Raw genomic sequence first — 21,928 nt, 5'->3', positions numbered from 1 at the left:
TTGGACTTCCTAGATTGAAGCTTCATTTGTTTATTACACTCTGGAAGAGTCCCCTTTTACTTTGCCTTTGAACTTTTCTGTAGAACTTATTTCAGTAATTGTATTTTTAATATATAAGACTGCTATCCTCGCTCCTTCCTGCCCTCCTCCTTCCCTCCTTTTCTTTTTGAGTATAGTGCATATTGTTGTTTGTTCAGACCCTTCTACTAACAAAATAATAAAGTTCCAGTTATTCCATGTCCTGTTTTTTGTTGTCCATTCTTAATTTTAGACATTTTGGTAGATGTTTAGTGGTTTTAATTTGCATTCCCACAGTCCCCTAATAAGTAATTATATAAAACCCCTTTTAATATACTTGCAATTTGGATATCTTTTGTGATGTGACTTGCCAAGTTTTTTGCCCATTTTTATACTGGGCCTTCTGTCTTTTTCATACTTATTTGTAAGAGTTCATTATATACCCTAGATACTAGCTCTTACAGATTATATTTTGCAGATAACCAGCCCTGTAAGTCTATTCAGAGTTCTGCTTGACTTCTCAACTTATCCACCATCCTTTCTCATTGGCAAATATCTCCAGGGGAAAAGAGGGATCCAATGTGCTACGCTTCCCTCCTTTCCACAGTCTTGGCCTCTCAGGTCCTTGCTGCCTTTGTAGTGCGTTATGCCTTCAAACATATGTATTTATTAATATTATATTCAACTTTCAGGTTTTAATAGAAAAAGTTAAAGTCAGTCATTGGGGGACATGGAAGTAGGCCAAGTCCTCCTGCATTGCAGTTTTTCAAGGAGCTTCTTGAGTATTAGATTCTCCACATAATTTTAGAGTCATCTTTTGAAGTTATGTAGGTACACACACACAACATTTTGGGGTTTTTATGGGAAATGCATTGGAGAAAATTAACATTTTGTTACTAAGTTTTCTTAATCATGACCATTGTAATCTTCATATACCAGTATTTAGATCTTTTAGTGTCTCTCAATAAAGTTTTATAATTTTCTTCAACTAAACTATTGTAGATATTTGTTAGATTTATTTCTAGGTACCCTATGTTTGTATCAAATCATAAATGGTACCTTTTTATAATTATATTTTCTGTCTTGTTGGTAAATAGAAGTAAAATTTAACTTTGTATAACAATCTTGCTATACTCCTAATTATGATAAATTATCTATAGAACTCTTTTGGATTTCCTGTGTAGACCAACCTATCTGTGAATAATGACCTCTTTGTTTCCTCCTTTCCAATTCTTATGCTTTTTTTTTCTCTTTCTTTCTTTCTTTTTCTTGTCTAAATGTGCTGGCTAGGATCTCCAGTACAATGTTGAATAGAAGCGGTGATGGGGGCATCCTGATCTTGTTCCTGATTTTAGAGGAAATACTTTCAAAGTTTCACAGTTAAGTATGATGCTTGCTGTAGGTTTATTGTAGATAATCTTTTCAGGTTAAGGCTGTTCCTTTCTATTACTAGTTTGCTAATTTTAAAAAATGGATGTTGAATTTTATCAGAAGCCTTTTTTGCATCTTTGAAGAGGATCATGTTTTTATTCTGTAATCTCTTAATGTTTTTCTTCTGTAATCTGTTAACATGGTGAACTACATTGATTGATTTTCTAATATTTAAATCAATCTTGTGTTTCAAGTATAAAGTCAGCCCGGATCTTTCTGTCTCTGTCTCTCTCTGTCTGTCTGGGTTTGTGTGTGTGTGTGTGTGTGAATTTGAAGACAGTTAATTCAGGATTTTTGTCTCTAATAATGTGTGATATTGACCTATAATTTTAAAAATATATACTTTTCCCCTTTCTTCTGGAAGAGTTGATGTAAGATTAGAATGATCTGTTTCTTAAATGTTTGATAGAACTCCCTTGTAAAATTGTTACTGTTTTTTTCTTTGTGGGGCACTTTCTTAACTATTTTAATTGTTTTGGTTGTAGGATTGTTTGTATTTTCAATTTAAAACCGGTTTTGGTAGGTTATACTTTTATAGAAAATTGTCCATTTCATCCATGTTCTTCAATTTATGGTATTGATTTGTTAATCTCTAATTTTGTGTTACCTGTCTTTAATGTCCCTTTTATCTTTTTTTAAAAAACTTTCTTTTCCTTGATCAGTGTTAAGAGCTAAAAGTTTGCCAATTTGTAAGATTTCAAAGAGTTGAGTTTTTGTCTTATATGCTCTTAAATGTATACTTTACCATTTCATTAATTTCTGCTCATTTCTTTCCTTATACTTCCTTTGGGTTTGTTTCTATTTTTTTTCTGAGTGCTTATTTTTTTAATTTTAACATAGGCAGTTAAGACCAGGAATTTCTATGTATTGCTTTCCTTGTTCACACAAGTTTTGATGTGGAGTGTTTTCATTTGTGAATATTTTTCTATTTTCTTCCGTGAATTCTTTAATTTATCATTTATTTAAAAGTTTTGGTTTCAAATATAGAGACATTTCATCAGCTCCAGGTCTTACTCTTCTTTCTGGCTTCATGGTGCACATGTGTATAAATAAATATGACTCACAGGTGGGTTACCTTTGAGTTCAGAATTGACTGAAAATCACCAAGTAGGTTGATTTATGAGGCAGCAAGTGGATAAAAGTATAAACTAGGGTGCGTTGAATAAATAGATGGCAAAACCTGAAGCAGGAACTGCCTGTTACCTTCATTTTACTCCCAAGAACAAGTCAATAGGGAGTGGCTTGGAGGAAATATTGTCCTTTGAGATTTTTAAAAATTTTTTTTATTGCTTTTAGAGAGAGGAAGGGAGAGGGATAGAGAGACACATCAATTGGCTGCCTCCTGCCACACCTGCTACTGGGGATCAAGCCCAAAACCAGGGCATGTGCCCTGATCAGGAATCTAACTGGTGACCTCTTGGTTCATGGGTCAATGCTTAACCACGGAACCACACAGGCTGGGCATCCTTTGAGATTTGTGATCACTCATTTCCTTGCTCTTCAAAGGTCTTTTCCTCAATGGATACTCAGCTAGCTTGGAAATTCAGTTGTTCTAGATCAGCGGTTCTCAACATGTGGGTTGCGACCCCTTTGGGGGTCGAATGACCCTTTCACAGGGGTCGCCTAAGACCATCGGAAAACAAATATATAATTATATATTGTTTTTGTGATTAATCACTATGCTTTAATTATGTTCAATTTGTAACAATGAAAATACATCCTGCATATCAGATATTTACATTACGATTCATAACAGTAGCAAAATTACAGTTATGAAATAGCAACGAAAATAATTTTATGGTTGGGGGGGTCACCACAACATGAGGAACTGTATTAAAGGGTCGTGGCATTAGGAAGGTTGAGAACCACTGTTCTAGAAATTTTACTGTTATATAAGACTAGGGGCCCAGTACACGAATTCGTGCACCTTAAAAAGGAACTGTGGGCCACGAGGCTGCAAGTAGGCACAGGGGCAGGTCTTGGCCCATCCTCTGTACCCCACCCAACCCCTCCCACCAAGCCCCTGGTACCCTGTCTGCCGTCAGTCCTGCTCCCACCGCTCCCACTCCCATGCGCTGACGTCACCAGCCCCAATCACACCCACTGAAGGCGTGGAGCGATTGGGGCCAGCACCAGCAGTGGGTTCAATCAGCAGCTGCTTCCCTGATGGTCCCTCAGGAGCAGGGGGAGGTGGAGAAGCCCTGAGGGGTGATTGGGGCCTACAGCCGCCGCTCACACCTGCTGATGGTGCTGAGTGTTCGGGACCAGCGCCAGGCACGGGCAGTGGTGGCTCCAGTGCTGGCAGCAGGTGCGAGCACTAGGTGGGACTGAGGCTTGCGGGAGCAAAGAATTTTCAATAACCACCAGAGGCTCGCCCCGATGACAGCGACCGGTGCCCCACCTTGGTCTGGCACCCCCACTCACCTGCTCCACCATCTCACCACAGCCAGTACCCGCCATGTTCTGCACACACCCCCTGGTGGTCAGCTCACATCATAACAACTGGTTGTTCGTTTATTTGGTTGTTCTAGTTGTTCTGCCATTCGGTCTATTTGCATATTAGCCTTTTATTATATAGGATATATGGATTTTTAGCTTTAATATTAAAAACATTATCCTATATAATAAAAGCCTAATATGCTAAATGTCCAGTCGTCCATTCAACCAATCAAAGTGTAATATGCTAATGATATGCTAAGGTTGCTCAACCGCTCACTATGACGTGCACTGACCACCAGGGGGCAGACACTCCGACCAGTAGGTTAGCTTGCGGCTGGGGTCCAGCCGATCGGGACTGAGTGAGATGGGGCCAGACATGCCCTGGAGCCCTCCCACAGTCCCTCCCCGGCTGGCCAATCTCCCACCTCCCACTCCTGATCGTGCGCCCACTTGCAATCCGTGACCCCTCAGGGGATGTTGGAGAGCCAGTTTCAGATATGACACGCACTGACCACAAGGAGGCAGATGCTGAACACAGGAGCGCCACTCCCACAGGGGGAGCGCCACTCAGCCATAAGCCAGGCTCTTGGCTAGCGAGTGCAGTGGTGGTGGCAGGAGCCTTTCCCGCCTCTGCAGCAGCGCTAAGCTATCAGTCAGACATCCCCAAAGGGCTCCTGGATTGTGAGAGGGCACAGGCCTGGCTGAGGGACCCCTCTCTCCTGAGTACATGAATTTCATGCACCGGGCCTCTAGTTTTCTTATATTGTCCTTTGATATTTAAGTTGGGGTAAAAAATTCATTGGCTTTTGGATTACAAATCTGTCTTGCCCCAGCTGGTGTGGCTCAGTGGTTGAGCGTCTACCTATGAACCAGGAGGTCAGGGTTCGAGTCCTGGTCAGGGTACGTGCCAGGGTTGCAGGCTCAAGCCCCAGTATAGAGTGTAAAGGAGGCAGCCGATCAATTATTCTCCCTCATCATTGATTTCTCTATCTCTCCCTCTCCTTTCCTCTCTGAAATCAATAAAAATACATATTTTTAAAAGTCTTTCTTGATATTGTAAATTTACTGCTTAGTATCAGAAGTTATGCATATAGTGTTGTAAAATTCTAATTGGTCAATTGATGATAATGCTGTAACAAATATTATGTATTGGTAGGGCTTAGTTTTAAAAAGGAACATTTTTATTGGTTATAAATTTCATAGTCCAACAAATACAAGTTTTCACTTGAGCATAAGTGGATTATGAGGGTTAATAGAAATTAATAGACTACCAAAATTAAGAGTACAACAAAACAAAATTAGCACCATAATTTGAATGTAATTTAGTGAGGGTGGGCTGGCAGTATAAACAGGAATGATTCTAACTGGTAAGTGGAAATATTGGTTGCTAGCACATGCCAATTGATAGAATGCTGGAAAATAAGATTTTATATTATATTCTAAACAGGGTTTTTATGTTCTTGGCTATTGGCTTACTTATTTATTTTTTCTTTCCTTTTAGAATATGGTCTCTAGTTTTAGGGTTTCTGAACTACAAGTGTTACTAGGCTTTGCTGGACGGAATAAAAGTGGACGCAAGCATGACCTCCTGATGAGGGCGTTGCATTTATTGAAGAGTGGCTGCAGCCCTGCGGTTCAAATTAAAATTCGAGAATTGTATAGACGCCGATACCCACGGACTCTTGAAGGACTTTCTGATTTATCCACAATCAAATCATCAGTTTTCAGTTTGGATGGTAACTCATCACCTGTAGAACCTGACTTGGCTGTGGCTGGAATCCACACATTGCCTTCCACTTCAGTTACACCTCACTCACCATCCTCCCCTGTTGGTTCTGTGTTGCTTCAAGACACTAAGCCCACGTTTGAGATGCAGCAGCCATCTCCCCCAATTCCTCCAGTCCATCCTGATGTGCAGTTAAAAAACTTGCCCTTTTATGATGTTCTTGATGTTCTCATCAAGCCCACGAGTTTAGGTAAGTGTTAGACAAATCCATTTCTTCTAGATAAAAAATAAAGCAAAGGCCTGATTTGTTGTTAAAAGATAAATTGAGGCATTAATGCTAAATGTTTAAGTGTACAGATAAAGAATATTGGCAGCCATGACTGAAATCTAACAGAAAACTGTTGATTTCAACATTCTCATTCTTTTGGCTTAGAACTCAAATTGCCTTTATATGTATATGTAGGGGAACAGACACAAATCTTCTTGCCTATGATATTCTGTGTTTTGATTCTTTTGATATTTTTACAAAGAGACTTAGTTTCTGTTTAACATAGCTTTTAAACTGCTTTCCTAAGAAGTAAACCTTTTATACTTAACTAGAGGTGCAGTGCACAAATTTGTGCACCAGTGGGGTCCCTCGGCCTGGCCTGCAGAATCGGGCCGAACATGGCTCTCCGACATCCCCTGAGGGATCCTGGATTGTGAGAGGGTGCAGGCCAGGCTGAGGGACCCCCCTGGTGCATGATCAGGGCTGGGGAGGGATGAGGGAAGTTGGCCAGCCAGGGAAGGACCGCGGGAGGGCTCCAGGGCCTGCCAGCCCATCTCACTCAGTCCCGATCAGCTGGACCCCATCAGCAAGCTAACCTACCAGTTGGAGTGTCTGTCCCCTGGTGGTCAGTGCACATCATAGCATCTGGTTGACTGTCTGCCCCCTGGTAATCAGTGCATATCATAGTGAGTGGTTGAGCAGCCTTAGCATATCATTAGCATATTACGCTTTGATTGGTTGAATGGCTGACTGGTTGACTGGACACTTAGCATATTAGCCTTTTATTATATAGGATTTTTTTGTCTAAAGTGGCAAAAAAAAATTTTCTAAATTTTTTTGCTTTTTGTTTAATATTCATCAATTGCTCAGAAAATATAAATTTTATCATGCTACTTAAAGTTGATACAGGTATGTAACAAATTTTTATCTAGGTTGATGACTTCTATGTTGGAACCGCATAATTTCTTACTGCTTAATGAAATTATATGCAGAGGTATTTGGATTTATTGATGAAATAAACTGTTTGGGAAATGGTATTTCATAGTTAACCTGGGAGGTTACTTTCTTTTCCATCCTGTGAAGACCCTTTTTGTTTTCAGTTATTTGAAAATTCATATATATCAGTGTGCTCTTTTCCTTTGGGTAGGATTATACTGCAGTACATCTTGGTTGTGCTGGAAGGAAATTTTGAGGGTCAGAGCTGGTTAATGGAGTCAATATGGCCTGTTTGGTTGGCAGGCCAAGGTGGCTATGCTTTTTCCAGGCCCTTTCTCTTTGCTTTGCTTTCATTTAACAATATTGAGCCAGGCAGGTAGAGTAATGCATTTTTATCCTTCCATTATATTCATTCTGCAATAAGGATTCTGTACTTATTTGCATTTTTATTATTTGTACAGAGTCCTATGAGTAGAATTATTGCATCAAAGAGTAAGAACATTTTAGACTCTGGATAACATATTGCTAAATTAGTTTCCAGAAGAGCTATGCTAGTTTAAATTACACAAAGTGAGGAATGCCTATCATTGCACTTTACTTCATGCCTTTATTAGTTATTAAAAACAAATCTTTGTGATTTTGATGGATAAAAACTTGTGTCTTCTTTAGATTATTTTATTTCTAAAATTAATAGTAGGAGCAAACTTTTCAAATGTTTATTACCCAGTGCCTTTTTAAAATGCTTTTTCATCTTTAACTTTTTTTTTTTTACAGCTCCATTTATCTAGTTAAAATGTTTCCATAATTTTATTTCTCCCATTGTCATGGTTTTTTAGTTTATGCTATGCTACCAATGCATAGTATCATGGCTCATACATATGTTTCTTTCTCAGCAATTATTGCAAGAAAGCAACTATTTCTTTATATGTATTTTGAGAAAAATTCAGACTTATGATATATGCTTACGTGACCCTACCTCATGGAACTCCTCAGGAATATGGACAACGTGAGGACTGAGAATATAAGAGAGCCTGTGGGATCATGGTTACAGTGGAAGGTGTTTCAGAGACACGGTTGAATGCCCAGAAAAAAAGACTAGAGACAGAAGATGCATCAGCGTGTCTTCTCTGCTTATTAGTATCCCTAGTGCACCAAGGGGTGATCTCTGGAGAGGCTTCCTGCTTTGTTCAGAAATAGAAATATTCTTGCTTCTTGTTCTTCATAGTGTTTCTCTTTCATTAACATCAGTAAGGTTAAAGAAAAGTAGTAGGGTTTTTATAAGTTTACTAAATAAAAACTTTTTTCATTTGGCTTAGATAAAATACTGCCAGAAGTATTTTGTGTTGAAAAGTGGCTTAGAAAAACTTGTGTTATGCTCATGGTTAGAATGTAAGAAATATATATGTATGTATATATATATATATTTTAGAATTTATAAAATAACTTCTTACCTCTGAGCTAAAACTTATCTATATATTTTTTTAAGGAGTCTTATCTATCACTGTTTTTATAAGCATTATAAACTGATTCTTGTTTAAAACAAGGCTTAAACATTTCGTTATTTTGCCTTCTTCCCTAAAGAGAAAAAGAATTTTCTTTTTTTTTTTTAAAGAGGTATTTTATTTTATTTATTTTTTTTAAAATATATTTTATTGATTTTTTACAGAGAGGAAGGGAGAGAGATAGAGAGTTAGAAGCATCGATGAGAGAGAAACATCGATCAGCTGCCTCCTGCACATCTCCCACTGGGGATATACCCGCAACCCAGGCACATGCCCCTGACCGGAATCGAACCTGGGACCCTTCAGTCCACAGGCCGACGCTCTATCCACTGAGCCAAACCGGTTTCAGTGAAAAAGAATTTTCTTTATGTATTTAGTCTTATTATGTCTGACTGATGAAACACTCAGTGAAATGCTTTGAAATCCTAAGAAGTGCTCTTTTTAAAAAATATGTTTAATTGATTTCAGAGAGAGGAAAGGAGAGGGAGAGAGAGATAGAAACATCAATGATGAGAGAGAATTATCAATTGGCTGCCTCTTGCACACCCTCTACTGGAGATCAAGCCCGCAACCTAGTCATGTGCCCTGACCGGAAATGCTCTACCACTGAGCCATTCCAGCTGGGCTAAGGAGTCTTTTAGACTTTGAGGTAGAAAGTTTAAAAATCAGCATAGTACCAAATAAAAGTGGAAAAATTTAATGTTTTCCGGTAATGACCTTTAGTTGAAAATTTTTTATTTCACATGTCTAACGCAGTGTAATATGGTGTTGTTTTATGATGTTGGAAATACTTTTAAAAATAAAAATCTCTGGGAAAATTTGTTTATTTGGATACCGCTATGGAGAAACCTGTTTACATTTGGGAACTGAGAATTAAAAATCTTAAGGAGTCAAAAGGGATATCAAATCCAAATTTTAAAGCATATATTTTTGAAAACTGCAAGCCAGTTTGTGTGTTTTTTATTTTATATACAATTGATTAGAAGATTTTTAAACTGTCAACATATTGTTAAGTAGGAATTGACAACATGGGAGAGACTGGAAGAGCCCTGGTAGGAAAAACAGATACAAGAGGTTAAAAATAACATTCCAGAATCTCTTGTGATATTGAATCCAAAAGAATTGCTGTTACAGCATGGCATACAGATTGATGCTAAAAAATACCAATGATGATGAGTATATTCTATTTAAGAAGACACCTTATTATATAGTTTGCAGTTTGGAATCATTTTTATTCAAAATGATTAAAATAAAAATATTTTAGCATTTGAAATGGCAGACTGGCATCTAGAAAAGCTGAGTGGACACAACAATACTAAATCAGGTTCTCTGTATCTGTGGTTATACTGTATCAAATGGACAATCCCCTAATCTAAAAGCAAACTAACTAAAATCTCTGTTCTCTCTTATATAGCTATTCTGATTTGCTCTCACAGGCAGTATTTTTCTTTTCAGTTTTTTTTTCTTTAAGATAATTTCTTTTGAAGGTGAAATCCTTTGAGAATTGTGTTTCTACTTTAAAAACTTGTCTATATTCAGTCTATACAAAAGATTATATATAAAACATTAAGTTCTAAGGAATATCAATGAAATTAATACCTGTGAAACCTCTACCCACTTTTTTGTTAAATCCTCACCGGAGGATCGAAGATATGTTTATTTACTAGGTGTACCGGTTAATAATGCGGATTTTGTAATCAAAGAAAACACAATAATTTCAAGAGAAATATCAAAAGTGCTTTATGCAAAATAATGTCCACCGCTAGCTACACATTTCCCCCATCTTTCAGGTAATTTGGGGATACCGTCCCAATAGAACTTTACTTGTTTTGAGGCTAACCATTCAGAGACCCAATTTTCCACTTATTATGTTTTGAAGTGCTGCTCAGAAAGTGCGTGTGCCATCGATTGGAATAAGTGGTCATCTGAAGGAGTAAGGTTTGGTGAATAAAGCGGGTGGGTTAATACTTCCCAGGCAAGATCTTTTAACGTGTCTTTAACTGGTTTTGAAGTGTGTGATGGTGCGTCATCATGAAGCAAAATTACTTTGCCATGTCTTCTGGCACATTCTCGTTGTTTTATGATCGAAGCGTGATTCAAATTGATTATTTGTTGTCGGTAGCGATCAGTATTAATGGTTTCACCTGGTTTTAGAAGCTCATAGTACACCACACCTTCCTGATCCCACCAAACGCAGAGCATTGTCTTTCCGAAGTGATTTGGCCTTGCAGTCGATGTTGATAGTTGAGCTGGCTCAGCCCATGATTTTGTGCATTTGGGATCCTCAAAATAAATCCACTTTTCATCGTCAGTCACAATTCGATGCAAAAAAAGACTTTCTTTCGTGCCATTGAAGCAACATTTTACTGATGACTTTTCGGTTTTCCATTTGTCTTTTGTTCAGTTGATGTGGCACCCATTTTCCTTCCTTTAAAGTCTTTCCCATTGCCTGTAAACGATCGGAAATTGTTTGCTGAGCGATGTTTAATCTTTCTGCAAGTTGTTTTTGAGTTTGACACGCATCTTCATCCAATAATGCTTGTAATTGTTGGCCTTCAAACTTTTTCGGTTGACCTGGACATTCTTTGTCTTTGACATCGAAATCATCACTTTTAAAATTTTTAAACCAGTGTTGATGAGTATCTTGAGATGGAGCATGTTCACCATAAGCTTCCCGAAGTTTTCAGCAGCACTTTTCTTCAAAATAAAGTAATGAATTAAAACTTGCTGCAAATGTTCTTTTTTTTGGCACAAAATTTGACATTTATAAGCGTAAAAATATCTATGTTAACATCTTCAGAAAATTTGACATAGGAAGTTTTGAAGCTTGCTGTCAATACAACAAAATAGCATACATACCAAATCGCATATATATCAACAAATGTGGAGTTCCATCTACTGAAAAAAAATCTGCATTATTTACTGCCACACCTAGTATTTTAGACAGGATGGGAGAGAGGGAGGGATGGAGGGAAGTAGAGAGAGCAAGAGCGAGAGGGAAACACCTATGTGAGAGAAATATCAATCCTCCCAATTTACCTTAGTGAATTCACTGAAGATCTTGCACACAGCTTTGCATTTTGGCTACATGTTAATCAGGCTTATCAGAATGAATCAAGAATTACAGATGTTGAGTAGATAATTTCATATTTCTGTCTCCTTTCTCCTGCCTTTCAGTGCTGTTAGTTTTGCTTTAAAGTTATATTTATAAGGAAATCATAAAAGAAAGCATATTACTTTATCATTACCATTTATTAACTGTTTGTGGTGATTTTCATTCCCGAAAATTTGAATTTGGTATCATTTTTATCTTGATAATTTTCTTTTACTTTTCTTGTAGTGTATGTCTGCTTTCAACAATTGTCTTGGCTTTTTGTTTATCTAAAAGTCATTTCGCGCTGTTTTCAAAGAGTATTGAATTTTCAGTTAACAATTTTTTCCTTTCACTACTTTGAAGATGACATATGGCCTACTTTGTTTCTGAGGAGAAGTCAGCCTTTATTCATATTGTTCCCTTGTACGTATGGTTTGTGTTTTCTCTAACTGCTTTCAAGATTTTATAGTCATCATTAGTTTTCAGTAGTTTGAATTTGATTTGACTAAGTGTGTATTGTTTTTTTTTACTGTATTTATTTTGCTTGGGGTTTGATCTGTAAGGGCTTTACCCCCTTCCTTAAAATTAGGGGATATTCTTCCATTATTTCTGCAAGCTTTAAAAATTTTTACATATTTTTTATTTTATTTTTTTATGCTCTGTTTTCTCTTCTTATGGGACTCCATTTGTACCTGTGTTGGACTGTGGTTTCTGGCTGGAGAGACTAGTTGCTCATACATTAACTAAAATTGAAAATGCAGTGTGTTTATCTCTAATCTCCAAAAATACCTGCTAGGTTAGTAAATTTGACAGTTAAGAGGTCATCGGTAATATTAGCTCTAGATAGAGAATGGAAAGTAAAATCTGCACGAAAGAGTTGAAGAGTGAAGAGGAATTGAAGAAGTGGAGAGACTTACTAATGTAGTTCTGTGTTTGTGTTTTATGTGCCATAGTTATGTTTATGACTTATAGTTTGTCTCCTTTTTAGGCCTTCAGCATAAACATCCTCCCTCCCCTCTGTTTTTAAATGTTCTGGGAGCATAATTGCTATAATAAATTACCTATGCTTGAAGAAAATACATTTTTTTTTTTTTACTCAAGGAGTTAATATTTTCTTGATTTGGTGTGACTGGGGATTGAAGATTTCTGATATTGGATATTTAGCTGGTATCTTGTTTATCTTCATGCATTAGGAAAAACTGGCCAGTAACACACAAGGACCATTTTGCCTTATTCTGTATGTTACTGTGGTATTTGTTGGGAAGCAGAACACCTGAGATCGCTATATTAGCTTTAGTTTTGTCTTAATGAGTGCTAGAATATCATTAATACACCAGTATATATGTGTTTAAGTTCTTTGTGAAGTGAATACATTATGATTTTTAATAATATAGTTAAGGATGATTTTATTATGTATCCTTTTAAACTAGATAATCTTTTATATCAGTGATGGCGAACCTATGACACGCATGTCAGAGGTGACACGCAAACTCATTTTTTTGGTTGATTTTTCTTTGTTAAATGGCATTTAAATATATAAAATAAATATCAAAAATATAAATCTTTGTTTTACTATGGTTGCAAATATCAAAAAATTTCTATATGTGACATGGCACCAGAGTTAAGTTAGGGTTTTTCAAAATGCTGACACGCCAAGCTCAAAAGGTTCGCCATCACTGTTTTATATGCAAATCATCATTATATATTTTAATAAACTATCAACTTAGACATTTTAAAGTTTTAAATTTTCTCTTCTGTGAGTAATCTGTAATCTATACTAATAAAAGGGTAATATGCTAATTAGACCGGATAGACCTGACGTCCTTCCTGACAAAGCCGAGGCCTGGGGGAGCCTGGGCAAAGCCGCCCGGGGTCCTCGGTGCCTGCCCGGGTGAAGCTGGCCCGGGCCCTGAGTCCTGGGTGCCTGCAACCAGCCAGAGGGAGGGAAGCCTGAGTCCCGGTTGCCTGCAGTTGGCCGGAGTAGGGAAGCCTGGGTCCTGGGTGCGGGGGCTGAGGCAGAGGCAGTTAGGACCAATCAGGCAGGCAGGCGAGCGGTTAGAGGTGATCAGGCAGGCAGGTGAGTGGTTAGGGGCGATCAGGCAGACAGAGGTGGTTAGGGGCAATCAAGCAGGCAGGCAAGTGGTTAGAGGTGGTCAGACAGGCAGGCAGAGGCAGTTAGGGACGATCAGGCAGGCAGGTGAGTGGTTAGGGGCGATCAGTCAGGCAGTCAGGCGAGTGGTTAGGAGACAGCGGTCCTGGATTGCAAGAGGGTGCAGGCTGGGCTGAGGGGAATCCCCTGCATGAATTTTGTGCACCTGGTCTCTAGTCCTATATAATAAAAGCCTAATATGCAAATCAACCCAACCGTGGAATGACCGGCAGAACAACCAGTCACTATGATGTGCACTGACCACCAAGGGGCAGACGCTCAATGCAGGAGCTGCTCCCAGCCCGCAGGCCCCAGGCCAGCCAAGGCAGGTGCCAGCAGGGGCCCCCCCATTCGCCCTGCCGGTCTCCCCATGGATTGGTCCTGATCACTGGCCAGGCCTAGGGATCCTACCCGTGCATGAATTTCATACACCAGACCTCTAGTCCTATATAATAAAAGGCTAATATGCAAATCAACCGAACGGCAGAATGACTGGATGTACACTGACCCCCAGAGGGCAGACGCTCAACACAGTTGCTGCCCCCTGGTGGTCAGTGCGCTCCCACATGGGTAGCGCTGCTAATCCAGAAGCCGGCTCAGCCAGAAGCTGGGCTCATGGCTGGCGAGTGCAGAGGTGGTGGTGGGAGCCTCTCTTGCCTCCGTGACAGTGCTAAGGACCCCTCTGCAGACATCCCCCAAGGGGTTCCAGACTGCAAGAGGGCTCAGGCTGGGCTGAGAGACCACCTCCCCCCCCCACACCACCCCCAGTGAACAAATGTTGTGCACTGGGCCTCTAGTTGAATATAATGTATCAAAAACAAACACAACAAAGAAAGAAACAAAACAAAACAGAAAAAAATCGAAAACACACCTGAATCTGGGATAGAGTTCAACTGGGGGGAGTTTTTTAAATTTCAATTTTATTTATTTATTTTATTTTATATACATACAGATTTCTTAATTGTTAATATTTGGGAGTTTTTCACTTGATCAGATTTTCATTAGATGATATAATATAGTCAAGAGTGAAATGTAATATCGAAGGGTTGTGTTATATTTTGACTATTATAATTAGTGTGCTAGAATTAAAAATGCTTAAAATGGGACCGGCTTTACCTTCATGATTTCAAGATGATTGCAATTTAGTACTTATCTATTTTGAAGTATTTTAGTTATAAAAAATTCAGAATTTGGCAGACTCTTTATCAGAATTACCTAGTTGCTGTAGGTTACAATATCCTTGGATTTGTTATTTTAATATCAAGTTTTTTCTTCCCTCCCCAGTTCAAAGCAGTATTCAGCGATTTCAAGAGAAGTTTTTTATTTTTGCTCTGACTCCTCAACAAGTTAGAGAGATATGCATATCCAGGTAAGAGGAATGTTTGGAATATATTTCTCTGTGAACATTGGTGTATTAGTCTGCTAAGGCTGCTGTAACAAAGTACCACATACTGGGTGGCTTAAACAGCAGAAATTTATTTTCTAACATTTCAAGAGGCTTGAAGTCTAAGATTCAGTGTTTACAGGTTTGCTTTCTCCAGAGTCCTTTGGCTTTTGGATGGCTGCCTTCTTGCTGTGTGTACTCACATGGCCTTTCCTCCGTGTACCTGTGCATCTCTGGTGTCTCTCTTTTTATGTGGACACCAGTCATATTGGATTAAAATCCCAATCTTCTGACTTCATTTAACCTTAATTACCTTTTTAAAGTTGTCATCTCCACATATTAAGGGTTAGGCTAGGGCTTCAATATTCATTTTGGGATAATACAATTCATTTCATACGAGTTGAACTATTTCTTTTTAAGTAAGTGTGGTGTGTACTTTGACTAAGGTTACCAAAATATTTAATAAATATTCTGTATTAGAATAATATTTAAACTTTGAGTAAAACACCAGAGTATCTTCTGAATTACTTTTTGTCACATTTGGCAATAATGTTTTTAATGAAAAATTTATTTCAAATATAGCAACATAAAAAAGAATTTGTGATAGTCCAAAGACAGTATGATCACATACTGTATCATCCAAACTGAGGCATTTTTAGAGTGAAAGGAGACATTATTTGTAATTTTTCTGGGATAAGAACATCAACTGGTACTGTTCTGAGCATAGTAGAAAGATTAGTCCAAAAAACCCAAAATCCAAATAATTAGGGGATTCAGAAAAAATAGAGACAATTTAGAGGAGGAAATTGCCAAAGAAATAAAATGACTGTAGCTTGATGTAATCCATGTTCATCAGTGGTAAGGGATTGAGTTAGTGTAAATTGGAAGTACTTTCAATCTTGGGGATAGTAATAAATCAGCTAACAAACAAATAGAACAAGTAAAATATTATAATTTATATCCAAAACCATGTCATTAACCTTAAGTTTTGTTTGTTATTTAGGGATAATCCCTTGCTTGAGATTAGCATTTACTAAGTGTTTTATTAGGTGCAAAGCACTGTATTATATGATATAACTCCTTTCTACAAGTTGTTTTCCACAAGTCTTGTTAGTGAACCAGTTTATATTCATAAAATGATCATTGGCATTGTGAAGTGTCTTGTGAAAAGAGCCAATTCAGTAAGGACAAGTGAGAGCTCATTTATAGCAGGAGATTACTTTTAACCTTGATGGTCTGGGAAAGCTTCACTAGAGTGTTGAGTGGGCCTTTGACAGAATATTATTTAGAGTAAGTAGATTTCAAGATACATTTTAAAATAAATTTTTAAAGTTTGAACTATGTGAATATATTCACTAATTAAGAAATGAATGATTAAAATTTAAGTAATTTTAATTTACAAGTTTAATCATGTTCTAGAGATGGATGATGGTGATGGTTGATACTCAACCACTGAGCCATGCTGGCTGGGCACCACCAAAAACATTTTTAAAATTAATGATAAAAGTAAGGCTATTTACAGTTCTTCTTCCAAATTAAAAATAAAGCTCACATACACATGTACATAAAACCCCCAACCTCTTCAGAGTCGTCTAATCAAAAATTTCCTTCCGAAGTGGAAGTAAAAGCTTGGTACCCATTACCGTGCTTTAGTAATTATCAAAATTTTGGAAGTCTGTACCATATATGACCTCCCCTCCACATTTTTCCTGAAATATTTTAAAGCAAATAACAGGCATCATATAATTTCACCCAGAAATACTTCAAAATGCATCTCTGATTAATTTTTAACACAATCATAATTGAATCATAATTCATAAATCCTTAATATAAAACAGTGTCTAGCCCAGCCGTGGGCAAACTACGGCCCGCGGGCCGGATCCGGCCCGTTTGAAATAAATAAAACTAAAAAAAAAAAAAAAGACCGTACCCTTTTATGTAATGATGTTTACTTTGAATTTATATTAGTTCACACAAACACTCCATCCATGCTTTAGTTCCAGCCCTCCGGTCCAGTTTAAGAACCCATTGTGGCCCTCGAGTCAAAAAGTTTGCCCACCCCTGGTCTAGCCTATGTATTGCTTCGTACTCCTAAATTATTTTTACTTTGAAGTAATTATAGATTTACCGAAAAGTTGTAAAAAGCGCAGATATACTTTTCACCTAGCTTCGCTTAACATTAACATCTTGCATAACCATACTTTAATTATCAAAACCAAGAAATTAATATAATACTGTTAACTAAATTACAGACTTTATTCAGATTTTACCAGTTTTTCTACTATTGAATTTTTGTTCCTGGATTCAATCCAAGATCCCAAATTATATTTAATTGTGTCATTTTAGTCTCTTTCAGTTTGACAGTTTAATTTTGCCTTTTTTTTTATAATTGTTGATACTTTTGAAGAGTACTAGTCAGGTATCTGTACAGTGTCCCTCAATTTGGGTTTGTCTGATGTTTTGTCATGACTAGATTGAGATCAGGCAATTTTGGCAAGAATGCCCAAGTTATATTTCTTTCTCAGTGTATCATATCAGGGGCTACAGAATATTGATACATCTTATTTTTGGCAATGTTAATCTTGGTCACTTGGATAAAGTGTTGCCTACCAGATTTTTGCACTGTAAAGTTGCTGTTTTCCCTTTGTTATTAAAAAATTTCTTGGGAGCCCTAGCCGATTTGGCTTAGTGGATAAAGCATTGGCCTGTGGACTGAAAGGTCCCAGGTTTGATTCCAGTCAAGGGCACATGCCCGGGTTGCGGGCTCTATCCCCAGTAAGGGGTGTGCAGAAGACAGCCAGTCAGTGATTCTCTCTCATCATTGATGTTTCTATCTCTCTCTCCCTCTCCTTTCCTCTCTGAAATCAATTAAAAAAAAAAAAGATAAAAAAAATATCTTGGAAGGAGGAGGTACTTTGAGATTAGGCACATATTGTTTCTCCAGATTTTTGCTCACCAATTTAAGCATTCACTTGTGGTTATTGCCTTTAGCAGTTACTTCACCATAAACACTCTTTGTGTTTCAGTGGTATGATTTTCTATTGTCCTTATTCTCTTCCACATTGGAGTTATTTCTTTTTTTTTTTTATGGAAGAGCAGGCCCTTTCCCCCTATTTATTTAATTACTTACTTGTATCTGTGTGTCCATGTGGGCTCTTGGTTACTCTGAGGGTTGTATTTCAGTGCTATAAGTAATTTATGTTGTTGCTCAAACTCTTCTACCTTTGGCCATTAGACATTCTTTCAGGTTGGTTAACCCAATTTCTTTCTGTTTTCCAAAGGGATTTTTTGCCAGGTGGTCGAAGAGATTATACAGTCCAAGTTCAGCTGAGGCAAGTTTGAAATTTTCTTTTACTTTAATAATATTTGCTAACTATGTCCATATAGTCATGAATTTGAAAATACATAAGCATGTTTGAGTATACTATTTAAGAATAATTTCTTTTTTCTTCTTTAATGCAGACTTTGCTTGGCAGAGACAAGCTGCCCTCAAGAAGATAACTATCCCAATAGTCTATGTATAAAAGTAAATGGGAAACTTTTTCCTTTGCCTGTAAGTTGCTTTTAATTCACCAGGAGGTCTGGTAGACTAGATAAAGACTAAAACTATGAGTAAATAAATTATTGATTGGATAATGGGTATATGGGAGTGCATTATACTTTTTTCTTTCTTTTTGTATATGCTTTGAAATTTTCAGTAAACCTATAAAATAAAGAGGGAATATGCAAATTGACTGTCACTCTATCACAAAGATGGCGGTGCCCACAGCAGTGGTGGGGGTTTCCGTAACACAAGATGGCTGCACAGTGGAGGCCGAGTTTCCATAACGAGTCTTAACGAGCAATCAGCAGGGACCTGAGGCTGCGCCCCACCCAACACCCCCTCCCCGTGGGGCTAGACAGGGGACCTCAGGGCCCCCCCCCACCCATGCCAGGCCGGGGACCTCAGGCGATGCCCCTGCCCGGCGGTGCTTGATGGGGGACCTCAGGCCACATCCCCCACTCGGCAGGGCTTGACGGGGGACCTCAAGGCTTGCCCCCTGCCCCGGCCTGGGCTGGGGGACCTCAGGCTGCGTCCCCCACCTGGCGCCGGGCCAGGGGACCTGAGGCTGTGACCCTGCGTGGAGAGGCTTGACAAAAGTGGAACCGGCCAGGTCTGGATCTAGCCCAATGGGGGTGGGGCCCGCTGGGTCTTTTCGAGGCACACGTGGGTGGGCGGGGACTTGACTCTGGGTCCCATGGTGCACCCCAGACTCTGACAGGAGGAAGATTGTCATATACATTTTATTAATTTTCTTTCATCTCTGACACTTCTAGTATAGAGAAAGGGCAAATAGCAATATTAAAATATTTCCTCTGAGGAGAAACTAAGATGGCGGCATAGATAAACACCGGGAAATAGTCGCCTCCCACAGCAATTGAAAATTATCCCAAAGGACGGAGCAAACATCGTCCAGAAAAACAGGAAGGCTGGCTGCGTGTAATTTCTACAACTAGAAGACAAGAAAAGCACGCTGAGAGCCAGAGGAGCTGCGGAGGCTGAGTGCAGAGGTACGACGGCGGCTCGCGCGCGCGGAAAGGGGGTGGCACCTGAGGACGCGGCTGTCTTTTTGAATCACAAGCTCCCGACTGCTCTGATCTCCAGTTCTGGGAAGTCTCTGGGGACCCAGGACACATACGGGGAGAGGCTGCTCTCTCAGGCGGCAGCGGGCGAACTTGAGGGCGGATTTCCCTCAGAGGTGCTTGCAGCCATTACCGGGACACTGAGACGCGCGACTCCGGGCGCGGAGAATCAGCCATTGCTTCTTTCTCCGGCCTTTTGACTCCCTGAGACCCCGCCCCACCCAGGCTGCAGCAGAGGCTTTTGCATGTGAATGCCCCGGCCCTTTGCAACCTGATAATTACCTAACTGCAGCCGGGCCAGCCAGACCCAGAACTTCCAAGAGAAGGCCCAAGGCCCCGCAGCGGCTTGCATTGCTTCACAGCTGAGCCTCTTCGTGGCCCGGCTGTGAGGCCTCAGGCAGGGGCTGAATTAGCACCTCCTTAGATCCAGGAGCCACTGTACCCAGTGGTCAGAGGGGGACCATTCTCCCACTTCAGACACAGCTGCTTCCCACAGCCAATTGGCCTGGAGGTCAATTCCTCCCAGTGATCCTACATCAACCAAGGCACCAAGAGTGCACCAAGAGTGTCCACCCCAGGTAACTGGGGAGGCTGAGCCACTGGGTCCTACAGGACACCTGGCGCGCAGGGCCACTCTATCAAAACAGGGAAGCAGCCAAAATGCGGAGACAGAGAAACAGGTCACAGTTGTCAGAAACGGAGGAGGCCAGATGACTGGATATAGAGTTCAAGGCCACGTTTATAAGGTTTGTCAAGAATTTTATGGAAACCGCCGATAAATTTAATGAATCCCTCAAGGAGTATAGTGAGACCATGGAGGACATGAAAAAGGACCAACTAGAAATTAAGCATACACTGACTGAAATAAAGAATATTTTACAGAGATCCAACAGCAGACAAGAGGATCCCAAGAATCAAGTCAAAGATTTGAAATACAAAGAAACAAAAAATACCCAACCGAAAAAGAAAAAAGAAAAGAGATTCAAAAAGTATGAAGATAGTGTAAGGAACCTCTGGGACAACTTCAAGCGTACCAACATCAGAATTATAGGGGTACCAGAAGGAGAGAGAGGGCAAGATATTGAAAACCTTTTTGAAGAAATAATGACAGAAAACTTCCCCCACCTGGTGAAAGAAATGGACCTACAAGTCCAAGAAGCGCAGAGAACCCCAAACAAAAGGAATCCAAAGAGGACCACACCAAGACACATCATAATTAAAATGCCAAGAGCAAAAGATAAAGAGAGAATCTTAAAAGCAGCAAGAGAAAGACAGTCAGTTACCTACAAGGGAGTACCCATCCGACTGTCAGCTGATTTCTCAACAGAAACCATGCAGGCCAGAAGACAGTGGCAAGAAATATTCAAAGAGATGAATAGCAAGAGCCTGCAACCAAGATTACTTTATCCAGCAAAGCTATCATTCAGAATGGAAGGTCAGATAAAGAGCTTCACGGATAAGAAAAAGCTGAAGGAGTTCATCACCACCAAACCAGCATTATATGAAATGCTGAAAGGTATTCTTTAAGAAGAGGAAGAAGAAAAAGGAACTCTTACCATTTGCCACAGCATCGATGGAACTGGAGAGCGGATAAATACCACAAGATCTCACTTATTTGTGGAATATAATGAACAACATAAACTGATGAACAAGGACTGATCCAGAGACGGAGAGGCTTTGATTGGACTGTCGGGCCTTGGAGGGAAGGTAGGGGAGGGTGGGGGCAAGGGGGAAGGATCAACCAAAGGACTTATATGCAAGCATATAGGACTAACCAATGGACACGGACAACGGGGGGGTGAGGGGATGAGCGGGGGGGGGGGGTAGAGGGTACACATATGTAATATCTTAATAAAAAAATATTAAAAAAAAGAGATATCAATTAAATTAAAAAAAAATATTTCCTCTAATTAATCCCCCTTTAATGTGCACGAACTCCATGCACCATGCCACTAGTCTGTAATAATAAAAGGGTAACATTCAAATTGACCAAATGGCCAAATAGCAGAACGACCGTCTGGACCACCATGGTATGACACGCACTGGCGCCACGCCTGCCAAGGCAGGTGCAATGCTATTGTTTGGGGGGCCCCACCATTGCCCCATGATTGCCCCGCAGAGGGAAGCCCAGGCCACCAGCTGGCAGGGCAATCATTGTGGGGCTCCACGATTGGCACAAAGAGGGAGGCTCAGGCCACCTTCTGTGGGGCAGTAGATCGGGGGGCTCTGTGGAACTGGGGAACCAGGGGTGTGTGGCGGTGGACACGGGCTGCACCAGGCCAAGGCAGGTGCAGGCTGGGGGGGGCTGCTGGCAGCCCGGGCTGCGAAGCAGGCAGCTGGTAAAAGGAAGGCCTACCC

At 39.7% G+C, this 21,928-nt stretch overlaps 1 protein-coding gene across 8 annotated transcripts in view; it reads left to right on the top strand.

Moving 5' to 3' along the window:
- PIAS2 (protein inhibitor of activated STAT 2) overlaps nt 1-21,928 on the top strand; it is a 73,784-nt gene that overhangs the window by 12,545 nt on the left and 39,311 nt on the right. For 5 of the 8 annotated variants that reach the window (XR_013996276.1, XR_013996278.1, XM_081096532.1 and 2 more), the window contains exons 2-5: nt 5,390-5,864; nt 14,848-14,932; nt 18,229-18,279; nt 18,410-18,500. Coding sequence is in view for 5 of the 8 variants with exons in the window: in XM_081096532.1 (XP_080952658.1) it covers nt 5,390-5,864; nt 14,848-14,932; nt 18,229-18,279; nt 18,410-18,500 (702 nt within the window). In the remaining 3 variants the exon portion in view is untranslated. Of the gene's footprint in view, nt 1-1,308; nt 1,398-5,389; nt 5,865-14,847; nt 14,933-18,228; nt 18,280-18,409; nt 18,501-21,928 lie in introns of all 8 variants that reach the window. The other 3 variants (XR_013996277.1, XM_081096531.1, XM_081096534.1) reach the window with 1 other exon arrangement.

Source organism: Myotis nattereri (genome assembly GCF_964212035.1).
Source record: "Myotis nattereri genome assembly, chromosome: 8".
Classification (NCBI taxonomy): Eukaryota; Metazoa; Chordata; class Mammalia; order Chiroptera; family Vespertilionidae; genus Myotis; species Myotis nattereri.
The sequence above is the reverse complement of the archived record's forward strand: the minus strand, read 5'-3'. Positions and strand labels throughout refer to the sequence as shown.